The 12,523-nt window shown below is 34.7% G+C and overlaps 1 protein-coding gene across 3 annotated transcripts; it reads right to left on the bottom strand.

Moving 5' to 3' along the window:
* Positions 1 to 763: 763 nt before the first annotated feature.
* On the bottom strand, positions 764 to 12,429 carry Tspo (Translocator protein). 3 transcript variants are annotated; one of them, XM_076130276.1, is made up of 5 exons: positions 12,271 to 12,429; positions 10,575 to 10,825; positions 7,823 to 7,917; positions 4,903 to 5,102; positions 764 to 3,768 (listed from the first exon to the last, which is right to left on the bottom strand). In XM_076130276.1, the coding sequence occupies exons 2-4, from the start codon at positions 10,807 to 10,809 to the stop codon at positions 4,905 to 4,907; spliced, it is 528 nt and encodes a 175-aa protein (XP_075986391.1). In that variant the 5' UTR covers positions 10,810 to 10,825; positions 12,271 to 12,429; the 3' UTR covers positions 764 to 3,768; positions 4,903 to 4,904. The 3 variants fall into 3 exon arrangements, with proteins under 3 accessions (XP_075986391.1, XP_075986392.1, XP_075986390.1); XM_076130277.1 differs by lacking the exon at positions 12,271 to 12,429 and adding an exon at positions 12,077 to 12,234; XM_076130275.1 differs by lacking the exon at positions 12,271 to 12,429 and adding an exon at positions 11,919 to 12,059.
* Between the last annotated feature and the right edge of the window lie 94 nt (positions 12,430 to 12,523).

The raw sequence follows: 12,523 nt of genomic DNA, 5'->3' as shown, positions 1-12,523 counted from the left end.
AGAGTCCATTTTCCTATGGTATTATGATGTTTATTTAACCATTAGTTTTAAATGCCCGATAATAGTTTCAGGCGGCCTTTTCGTTAACCATTGATAAGTTTTTGGTAGATTTTTTATATACATTACCGGATAACCAATAAGTATTCACGAACTGTACCTATTTTATAGGACCAACGAGTAATGTTGGTTTTCCAAAAAAATACGTATTGCACCTGTTTTACATACTCAAGTGTTTAGTTAGTTCTCGTTCCTTTTCTTAGCCAAACGCCCTCTAGTGACAACATTTAGAAACTGCCTAAGGGGTAACCAAATTATGAATGCGTTCCACAATCATAATTTTCAAGGAGCTTGCTTCTCGTTGATAGATGGCGTTAAACTAAAATCTTGAGACTATTGGATCTTTCAAATTTAACGTTGTAGGAGAATTATAGCGAAGTTCGGAACGGTAATTGAAGACAAAAGTGGGAACCTCCTTTCGTTGAAGTCGGTTTAAAGTGTTAGAGAAATCAATCAATAATGTGTGTTTCATTTACGTTAACACTACTAAAAGCATTTTGATAAAATGTATATTTAACTTATTAGTTCTTTCAAAGTTAACATTGTAGGAATTCTAACGAAGTCCGGAACAGAAACTGAAAAAAACTTGAGAACCTCCTTTCGTTAAAGTAGGTTTAAAGTTTTAGAGAAATCAATCAAGAATGTGTTTCAGTTACGCAAACACTACTAAAAGGATTTTGATAAAATATATCAATAAAACAACACATTTCGTAATTATATTTATTGATAAGTCCAATTTTCAATAACTTGAAACAATAAATAGATCAAAATATCTAACTTACACCGAAAAATATCTAAAAAAAACTTTCTAAAAACAAATTTTGGTCTGAAATTCACAAATGCAACCGAGGAATGCTTAAAATTAATATTGTGCTTACATTTCAACGAAGTTTTACAACATATAGACAGATTAAGACACACATAACAAAATAGGGTTAATTTCGGTCTAGAAATATCTTTATTTCAATCTAGTGTCAAAGTAATTTAGACATTTAAAGCCTTCGTCATGGCTTAACGACTGTTTTTATTATGACATGTGGTCACCCATCTTTAGACCGTCCGAGCCATGTGTTGCTTAACCCAGAAGATGCTAAGTGCGTAAATACATCTATATATCATAAAACATCATTTAATTAACAATACAGTTTTAATACAAAAGTTAAGCTTAAAGAAAATACAAAAATCATCTTTTAATACATTTATACAGTTTATGTACCGAGTGAAACCGCAGGTTAAGCTAGTTTCGTGCTTGTGCAAGATGCCTGTGTCAAGCTGTTTATTTGAGCACGCTTTATTTACCCGACTGCGCGGCAAGACTCCATTTTGAAAAGTTAATTCCCCGTCTATGTCAAATGCGGGTAAAATAAATAAATTTAATCCATTAATGTCCCACTGCTGGGCAAGGGTCTCCTCCCGTAATGAGGGAGGGGTTAGGCCTTGAGTCCACCACGCTGGCCAAGTGCGGGTTGGGGACTTTGCATGCCCTCAATAAATGTATTAAACAAATTTTAGGCATGCAAGGTTTCCTCACGATGTTTTCCTTTACCGTCACCAAATGCGGGTAGTTGGAAAAATAAAGCTTAGCTTAGACTTTCACATTGATGTTTAATTAAGTTATTACTTATATGATACAAGCGAACACTCAAATGTTACTCAATTTTAAGTAGCGTTTAAATACACGTCACATTGATACAGACTGATAGATGTTCGAACTACACTCAATTTTAAGTGATGCTTAATTACATCTATCGCTAAAAATAACACTCAGCTGAAATATGCGGTCACCCATCTATAGAGTAACCGCGCTAAGGGTTGCTTAACCCACAGTTCGTTTACTGAGCGTAATGAGCGCCTTGTCATAGTTACTATGACAGCACGAGACTTGAGTGTTATCTCAAAATTTTGTATAGTTTGAGTGTCAGAGGTTTAAATAGTACTAAAAGTTAAGACATGTTTTATTATTCGGTTTTTGCTAGACACAGGCCGAAATGGCAATAGATGGATAGCACTTAATTGTTTAGTTCTAATAATATTTAGATTTTTTCTCTTACTTTATCGATAGAACTTTTACAAAGTTGAATTTTTTATTTATTTTAATTAACAGTTAAGGTAATACATTTAATTTAAAAATCATCTTAATTCTGTTCATAAGCATTTTCTTACATAACATTCCAATGATTTTCGTAGTAATAGTTATACGCTTAGCGCTCACCCATCAGATTTTCAGCTGGGCCGTAGGTTGCTTAACTCATTTTGATTTGAATATAGTACCTTAACCGCTTTTATACAACGCTGAGCTAACGACAGACAATTTAACATTATTTGATCGACACGCAATTTTATGACAGGCATTTTCATCTGACAGGCATGTTCATCCACCAGGTATTATCATCCACCAGGCATGTTCATCCGACAGGTATTATCATCTGACAGGCATGTTCATCCGACAGGTATTATCATCCACCAGGCATGTTCATCTGACAGGTATTATCATCCACCAGGCATGTTCATCTGACAGGTATTATCATCTGACAGGCATGTTCATCTGACAGGTATTATCATCTGACAGGCATGTTCATCCGACAGGTATTATCATCCACCAGGCATGTTCATCTGACAGGTATTATCATCCACCAGGCATGTTCATCTGACAGGTATTATCATCTGACAGGCATGTTCATCTGACAGGTATTATCATCTGACAGGCATGTTCATCTGACAGGTATTATCATCCACCAGGCATGTTCATCTGACAGGTATTATCATCTGACAGGCATGTTCATCTGACAGGTATTATCATCTGACAGGCATGTTCATCTGACAGGTATTATCATCTGACAGGCATGTTCATCTGACAGGTATTATCATCTGACAGGCATGTTCATCCGACAGGTATTATCATCTGACAGGCATGTTCATCCGACAGGTATTATCATCTGACAGGCATGTTCATCCGACAGGTATTATCATCCACCAGGCATGTTCATCCGACAGGTATTATCATCTGACAGGCATGTTCATCCGACAGGTATTATCATCCACCAGGCATGTTCATCCGACAGGTATTATCATCTGACAGGCATGTTCATCCGACAGGTATTATCATCCACCAGGCATGTTCATCTGACAGGTATTATCATCCACCAGGCATGTTCATCTGACAGGTATTATCATCTGACAGGCATGTTCATCCGACAGGTATTATCATCTGACAGGCATGTTCATCTGACAGGTATTATCATCTGACAGGCATGTTCATCTGACAGGTATTATCATCTGACAGGCATGTTCATCCGACAGGTATTATCATCTGACAGGCATGTTCATCCGACAGGTATTATCATCCACCAGGCATGTTCATCCGACAGGTATTATCATCTGACAGGCATGTTCATCCGACAGGTATTATCATCCACCAGGCATGTTCATCCGACAGGTATTATCATCTGACAGGCATGTTCATCCACCAGGCATGTTCATCCGACAAGTATTATCATCCACCAGGCATGTTCATCCGACAGGCATGTCATCCGCCAGTCATATTCATCCAGCAGGTATGTTCATCCGTATGTAAAATGTCTGTCGTTACCACAGCGTTGATATTGGTAGAGCTCACAGGTAGTTTACGTGAATTGCACTTATTTGTGAATACTACACTAAGAACACGTTGACTTATATCTAAATATGTTTTAAGCGTTTTTTTATTGATATCTGAAACAAAAATAATAAACATTAGTACTTTTTCTTTTAAGTAATATTTCTAAAGCAGCTGTTTTAAATGTTGTGTGTATTAGAAATAATTATCACTTGTTCTAACGGTGAACGAAAACATTGTGGTTTTCATAGTAAAAGCTTTCCTTAGTTTGAAATCAGATGACCGTGTTAAAGTTGTTCAATTACATTTATATTGATTTTTATTTTCCACTTTTCAAAATCGACGCATATGTTTTATGTGATTATTCCTAGCAGAAAAAATAGAAAGGCAATATTGAGATGCGTCGACAAAAAAAAACAACAAACAATAATAATAACAGATAGTCCGGTCAAATTAGACCAAAAAATCAGTAAACCCACGACAAATTCAGGGGAAGCTGAAAATTCTTAAAATTGTTTAAATTATAATTATAAACATTGTCTTAAAAGTCCCAACCGATCCCATGTAAGGAAAAAAATTTAGCGGGGTAATAAGGTCCAAAAAATGAGTTTTTCGCGATTTTCTTGAAAACGGTAAGTTTTATCGCAAAATTACCCCAGACATAATTTGTAGATCAGGGAATTTCCTATAAAAAAGGTATCAATAATTTTTTCCCTAAAAGCCACCGCTTCTGAGATATAACGATGCAAAAAATTGCGAGCGTCATAATACACTCATACACTACTTCAACTTGCTTTAGCAATTATAATATTAAAAGAAGTTGAAATCGATGACATCATGGATGCTGATTTAATAATTAATATCGAAAATATAGTAGATAAAATATTTTCATACAATGAAATTGAAAATGATGAAATATCTGGAGCTTTACTTAATAAACTGAATCAAAAACTTAAGGATTATGAGGAACGAGGTTCGGTTGGGACTTTTAAGACAATGTTTATAATTATAATTTAAACAATTTTAAGAATTTTCAGCTTCCCCTGAATTTGTCGTGGGTCAAATGTCTAAATTGACCGGAGTAAGAACATGAAAAACAACAACACAAAAAGGACATAATTATATTCGTGTGAAATCTAGTTTTCAAGGTCGTCAAGGTCATCAAGGTCACCAAAGTCACCAACGGTCAAATTTCCACCAAGACCTTACACATAACTATTTATGTGTATATGAAAATGTGGTTTCCTCACCTTTACTGGCTCTTCTCATCCTTGATCTCCCTAACCTCGACCTTGGGGTTGTTCTTCCAGATGTAGTAAGTGAGAGACGACGCGTAGCCGAGCCACGCAAGGTACGGCAGCAGCAGCGCACCGGCTGTCTTGTTGACGGAGCCGAACGCGACGGTCGTGGCCACCGCCGCGCCCGATAGCACTGAGATCTCGATCAAAGCCTGTACATACAATTTGTATTATTATTGTTGAATTAGCGAGTCGAACTGTGAAGTTTTGGGTACATCGTATATATAAAACTAGCTGACCCGCGCAACTTCGCTTGCGTCACATAAGAGAATCATAATTTTCCCCGTTTTTGTAACATTTCTCTCTGCTCTGCTCCTATTGGTCGTAGCGTGATGATATATAGCCTAAAGCCTTCCTCGATAAATGGGCTAACTAACAGTGAAAGAATTTTTCAAATCGGACCAGTAGTTCCCGAGATTAGCGCGTTCAAACAAACAAACAATCAAACAAACAAGCTCTGCAGCTTTATAATATTAGGGTCGTTCTAAGTTATGAGGTAATTTCAATGTCAATGAATTTTTTTATATTTTTAATTGATAATTTATTTAAAATAAAGCTGTGAGATTATCAAAGTCAGTATCTTCTGTAAGGTCACTAAAATTCACCGATGAAATGTTTTTAATTTAGTCACAAAAGCGCCTTAAACATGAAAAATTTATCTCCCCTGGTCTGTCCTTTAACCGATCATATTAATAAATTAGTATTTTTAACTATCTTTAAATTATTAAATAAATTAAATTGTGTATTATTTAAAAACTAGACAAACTAAATTAAAGCAATGAAAAAAATAAAAAAGGTAACATTTAGATATTCATAAAATGTTTAATATTGAAATTTGTCCCTCGTATATAGCATCTCTTCCCCTGGCGTTTTGTTTTCATTAAAAACTCACGACTTTTAATTTCGCCGCGTAAATTCTGACCTTGAGCACAAAGTTACTAACGTGAAGTTGACAGCAAGCCGTCGGCGCGAATGCGCCCGCCATATGGTTCGCTATTACACAGACGCCACTTGGTGAAAACTGTCGTGGTTCAGTGAGTGTCTTCTTTCCCCTGGTAAGATTTTATTCTTTATTATAAGCATAAATATTTTACTTTCTTCCTAGAATTACTGTAATGTATGCAAAGAATCGTAATCTTCCCGTCTAATAACTTGTTACAAAAATTTAGACTTTTATATCGATATTTTGTCGAAATAGTATCTCCCCTGTCTTCTTTCCCCTGCCGCTTAAGGTACCAGGGAGATACTTACTGCTCAGGGGAGATAACTGCTTCCTGCTTATGATGCAGTTATCCATTATTTAGTGTCCGAGTGTATTTACCTAGTCTGGTTTTAGTTTAAACATAAATATTGTTATTTTAAATGTCGATTGTACGAGTGTTTATTGTCGCTTTCATCCTAAATATCTCATACCAGGTAGTGTTCCTCGAAACTCTTATTGTTTTTGTAATAAGTAAAGGAGCAGTCCTTTTTAACCCGGTTACCTTATAGAAAAACGTCGATGCCAAGTTACCATATTTTGGTTACAGATTATGGCGGCACGAAAAAAAATGACGCGTGAAGAACGCTTAGAAAAAAAACGTGTAGCGGAAAGACTGAGATACCAAAAAATAAAAAATGACTCTGTGAAATATGAACAGCAAAAGATTAAAGAGCAAAAGAAATATGATAAGAAAAAAGAAGGACTAATTAAAACTGTGAATGAAATGACACCTAGAGAACAAACAAATTGATTTTCGTATAATGTCATGTTTTTGTTGCTTTGTAGGAATGAAAGATTATTTTATAGTGAAGTCTGATGGCTGTTGAAATTAAGTCGATTAATATTAAATAAAAATGAAGTTGATTCTCAAACTACCACTGTTATTTATTTCATAACACAACATAAATGTCTCTCCCCTGTCCTCAGTATCTCCCCTGGTCAGTTATAAAATGGTAAAAAATTAAGATTTTGTCTGGCTGTTGTCTGGATATGAAGATAATAAGTGTTTTGGTAAGAAAATACTGATACTACATTAATTTTTTATCATTTTTGTCATGCCGCCTCTTCTAACATCATATTACCTCTTAACTGAGAATGACCCATTAGTATAGATTTCCATGTCACAATGTTAGTTACTGTACTCCTCCAGTCGGCTCGACCGATTCTCATGAAATTTTGTGAGCTATTCAGTAGGTCTGAGCATCGCACCAGCTTCTATTTTACATACCCCTAAGTGACACTTTTTTTTTTTGTATGGCAAAACAACGTTTGCCCTGTCACCTAGTTTTATATAGGATATAATGTTGAAATTTAATTAATTTACAAACTTATAATAAAGCGTCATAATAGTAGAATAATCAGTGTGTGTATAGGGATTCGAACCCAATAACACTCAATAGCAACTTTCTGATGTGTTTTTTGAATATAACTATTCTCAAAATAATACATACATAATATTACGTCTATTTCCCATAGGCGGTAGATTAAGACCAAAGGTAACATCCTTACAAACTTCCCTTGCCTCATTATCTTACCTTATAGGACCGCCGGTTAGGAGTATTACGTTAATCTATACTAATATTATAAAGCTGAAGAGTTTGTTTGTTTGTTTGTTTGTTTGAACGCGCTAATCTCAGGAACTACTGGGCCGATTTGAAAAATTCTTTCTGTGTTAGATAGACCATTTATCGAGGAAGGCTTTAGGCTATATAACATCACGCTACGGCCATTAGGAGCGGAGTAGCAACGCAAAATGTTACAAAAACGGGGAATTTTTTTTCATTCTTTCTTATGTGACGCAAGCGAAGTTGCGCGGGTCAGCTAGTAATAAATATGTTCGGCTAATTTAATATCAATTCACATAAGCAACAGTACATGTCTTATACGTACCAATTTGAAGTCCTTAAGGCCGAAGAAGATGGGTGTCCACGCCCAGTTGAGTAACAACTGACCTCCATAGAGGGTCAACGGCAGCACTGCCTCCTCTGAAAAATAACACATTATTATTATCTACAACTGGTTTTCACTTAAACAGTAAAGTGGTGATTAAGTCTTGGGTTCGATTCCTGGATTGGAACAAAAAGTTATGTTATAGTTTTTTTTCTGAGTGGATAATTAATTCACGACTTAGTGTTACTGGCACTACTACCACTGCGCTTAGGAGACCTAAATCAAAATAAAAACGAACGCTCATTTACGAACATCTTATTAACTGATAATAAAATTATGAATTTAAAAATTCATTGAGTTCGATTCTCGGCTCATGCTAATATTTATCAAAAATCTTTCATTCATTTCATCTACATATTTATTTAAAAAAAAAAAACCACGTTTCCTTTCAAGTAATTAAAATATCTAAAGTAGTTTCCCTCCATACCCCATAATTATTATCACTCCTATCATTTCAGTTTTTAATGCTTAGTCGCCAACTCGCACTTGACCAACGTTAACCCACGGCCTTATCCCACTCATTCGGGAGTAGACTCTTACCAAGCAGTGGGACAGTCATGACTTAAAGAAGTTTAATTTTAATTTCGATAGATGGCAGCACATTACAAGTACATAATGTACAATAAAACATGCACTATTACAACTGATAAGGGCAGACACATTACACTACAACAATCGTACAATCTTATCAGTGATAAGGATAACATATGTATGTATGTAAAGGTAAATACATAACATTGAATTGTTACATGTTGAATGAAATTTTCCTTACTAATTGTATATAGCTTTTCTTGTATTTATCGCCGAGTGGTGTAAGTTCGTACCTCGCAAGTGGTTGCAGGTTCCAACCCGAGAAACACACCAATGACTTTTCGAAGTTATGTGTGTATTAGAAATAATTATCACTTGTTCCAACGGTGAAGGAAACCATCATGATGCAACCTTGCATGCCTGAGAGTTCTTTAAAACAGTTCTTGAAGGTATGCAAAGTCTGACTTGGTAGACTCAAGATCTAACCCCTCCCTCATTACGGGAGGAGACCCTTGCCCAGTAGTGGGACATTATTGAGGTAACATTTATTTTTAGTCTGTTATATTCGAAGGTGTGCATAGATAAGATATGTATATGATACACTCGCAATTCACTGTTTTCGGTTGTAAATAAAAATGCTATTATAAATTCACCTTTATACATGTCTGCCGTACCCCTTTACGTGTGTTATCTTATCTGTTTCTAGAAAAAGATCATCGTACGATCTTATGTAATGTACTAATACATAGATTAACATATCCATTACCATTTTACGATAAAATACCAAACTACTGAATCGATTTCTATCAAATTTTGAATATTACAAATTACTTTTTCCACTATTCTGTGCAGAAACTGTTTTACCTATATGTTACAACTATTAGATACTTGGGTCATTACAAACGTGCAAACTACGTCATAATCAATAGTATCATAGAAATGGGACTAAGTGTAAGTGGGTATAGGTAAGTGATAGTCAGAGGGTCCGATAAAACGACATGATCACATAGCGTAGTGTTTAAAGAATTAAGAATTCGAAACCATACACTTATGCCTGGTTTCTGAGACACATTTAACGGTAGGTATTCAAACTGTCATGTGTATATGAGCTTATAGCCTATTGAATAGATAAATTCTTTGAGATTTCCCCCTCGTTAAAAAAAAGGTATCTGTAAGGTAGTTTATCTATCGAATAGCTTATCCGACACTTATTTATATGCCTTGAAACTAGCCTTTTAATATGGAATTTAACTGATAAATTCAATAAACATAACTTTACGATTATGACCTAATCACGGAATGTTAGGACTCGCCTTTATCAACACATTTCATTAGCTCTTCGAGCTTATTTACTTATAGCTTTTGCCCGCGACTTCGTCCGCGAGGTTTGTGAAGAAATTCCATATAAACTTTCATCCCCTATTTTATCCCTTTGGGAGTGGAATTGATCAAAATCCTGATCCAAAAGACTTTGAGTCCATACTAATATTATAAAATATATGTGTGTTTGTTCGTCCGTCTTTCACATGACAATTCCATAAAAGTTATAATGCCGGGAATGATATAGCCACGCCATTCCGCAGGTAAAGCCGTGGTTATGACTTAGTTCAAAACTTATTTTCCGCTCATTACCTAACTGACTAGACGGACACAACTTGTGCTAATATTATATCGTTAAATATTCACAAATGACGTCACAAGTCTCAAGGTTCGATTCCGTTTTATTTATCACGGTGACTCAAGAACAATAAACATAACGCAATCTAAGATGACGGCTAATTTATTACCTCTAGAGGATTTGTTCACAATATTTATGTGTTTAGCATAGATAAGTACCTATAACAAATGACTTAAATGTATATTCCCGTAAGTATGGAATAGAATCTATACAATAGACAATTCACACAACGCCGCCAATCTATGGAATGATCTTTCGTTTGCTTAACCGACAGATCCTTAACGGATTGGTGAGCACAGTTGGCTATGGTCGCCTCATAAACAATTAAAGAAATTCAGAGAATCCCTAGGCAAAAGAACTGTAGTACTATTTACTGGCTAAACATTGGATTCTATCCATCATTTATATTATAAAGTTCTGTATACTCATTACACACATTAAAGCTATAATATTAAAATATTAAAAGATTAATTCAATACATACCTGTGAATCCTCCACACTCTTCATAAACCAAATATGAAGCATAACCCATACTGCTGTACAGGATAGTCCAGGCAGGTCCAAAGACATACTTGGGAGGGGTCCAGCAAGGCTTCTTGAGGTCATCGTACCATGACTTGTCTTCTCCCTTGCGGATCTGACCGGCGAAGTACAAACCGTTGGCCCAACCACCAATGTTGGGTAAAATGATTGATCCAATCACTGCTGCATTTGCCATGGCTAAAGTTTGGAATCTGTTAATTAAATATTAGATTACTTTATGGAAGTCGGACTAACATTTTTCTTTTGAAAGTCAGTGCCTAATCAGTCAATCAAATAGTATTATTAATTTAGGTATGTCATCTTATATTTATTGCTTTGCTATTACTAGCTTCTGCAAGAGACTTCATCTGCATGAAAAGACTTCCTTGGGTAAACATTATCCTATGGGTTAATCGAGGTTATAAGCTATCAGTGTATCAAATTTCATTAAAAAGTCCAACATTTTCTTCGTGGAAGATTAACAAACAAACATACATACATTCATACACACAAACTTTCGTTTTTAAAATAGCAGTAAGTTAGTATATTCTTTAAATATAATAATATTTCAGTTAATTATTCCAAACTATAATGAAGTATACACTAAAACCTTCCTGAAGAATTTCTTTACTAAAAAATAATTTAAAATTGATAGCAAGAGACAAAGGAATACAATTTACAATGATCACTGAAAATTATTTTCCTTCGTGTACAAAAGATATGGTTACAATAGAGAAAATTATCAAAAGTCATCAAGTCTATGATCTATTTGATAACAAATGTTGTTTAAATCAGTGTATCAGTACTAACAATCTAGATCTAGGTATTGTGTTAATGTGCCTAACAACAGCAAATTCCTGCTTATCTTTGTTATGAAATTGTAGATTAGAAAATAAAACTCAAAGAAATTTCTAGAATTAAGGCAGTGCAAAGGTCAATAATTTGATTTAGTATCTTTCAACACATTTAGGCAACAATAGTACATTTAACTGATCTTCCACCCGTAGCTATAAAAACATATAAATAGATATTCAATACTATCAAAGAGATAGGATAAAAATCATAGCATTTATAAGCAATAGAACATGTTTTACAAAAAGGTCTGTCTATTCTACATGTTTGAGATTTCACGGGTAACGGTAAGCTATAGGTACAGTGAATAAATTGTTAGACATGAATTATTTAGGAGGATGACTAGTAACTGTATAACACCTAGATAACAAAAGATAGAAGGGTTTATTAATACCTACATTTAATACAAAATATAGGTGAACAAAAATGAACAGAATAAAATGTTTTTCCTACCTCTCAATATGCATGTTAATTATATCCATTGTTAATGATAAATTATAACTACACTAATACACAGCCAACTAATCGAATGTTAATGTAAAACTAGACCGGTTCAAAGTATCGATTTAATTGGCATAAGATTAGATTATTTTATTTTTAAAAATACTTACCAGACGTAATAATTACACAGTTTTGATAACAAATGACGTAATCACGCGTAAAAACGCCGATGATTGAGCTAAATTTTTTAAGGCACAGCTAATTTATTCCGCTTTCGTCATTACGCAATTTATTTACTCGCTAAGAAGCCGGTAAACTTCGAGAAAATGTAATCAGTAATTAACACTATATCATAGATACTTACATGTTATCAAGAGAAAGCTCCTAAAAACTGTTGCTAAACGTAGAAAACTTTCTGTAAATGTGAAAATAAAGATTTCTAATGAAATCAGCTTCCCGGAACACAGCAATGCGGTTATTTTAAAAAGTATGCCAAATCGATAGAAACACAATTAGATGGAGTACTTTTTAACTTGATGTCATAATAGTTCAGTGACGTCGTGTCACGGTTGTCAGATGACTGTGTCGTTCCGTTACATGCAGAAAATATAAATTCG

This window comes from Anticarsia gemmatalis, chromosome 24, assembly GCF_050436995.1.
Source record: "Anticarsia gemmatalis isolate Benzon Research Colony breed Stoneville strain chromosome 24, ilAntGemm2 primary, whole genome shotgun sequence".
Lineage (NCBI taxonomy): Eukaryota > Metazoa > Arthropoda > Insecta > Lepidoptera > Erebidae > Anticarsia > Anticarsia gemmatalis.
This window is presented reverse-complemented; position numbering and strand designations above follow the sequence as displayed.

Bases quoted from the DNA above. Each gene is read 5' to 3' on its own strand.
- Tspo (XM_076130275.1), bottom strand. From the start codon at position 11,947: ATGGATATAATTAACATGCATATTGAGAG. The intron at 10,826-11,918 runs GTAGGAAAAACA...TTTAATTAACAG, and splicing joins ATTAACATGCATATTGAGAG to ATTCCAAACTTTAGCCATGG. The intron at 5,103-7,822 runs GTACGTATAAGA...TTGTATGTACAG, and splicing joins GCCTTAAGGACTTCAAATTG to GCTTTGATCGAGATCTCAGT.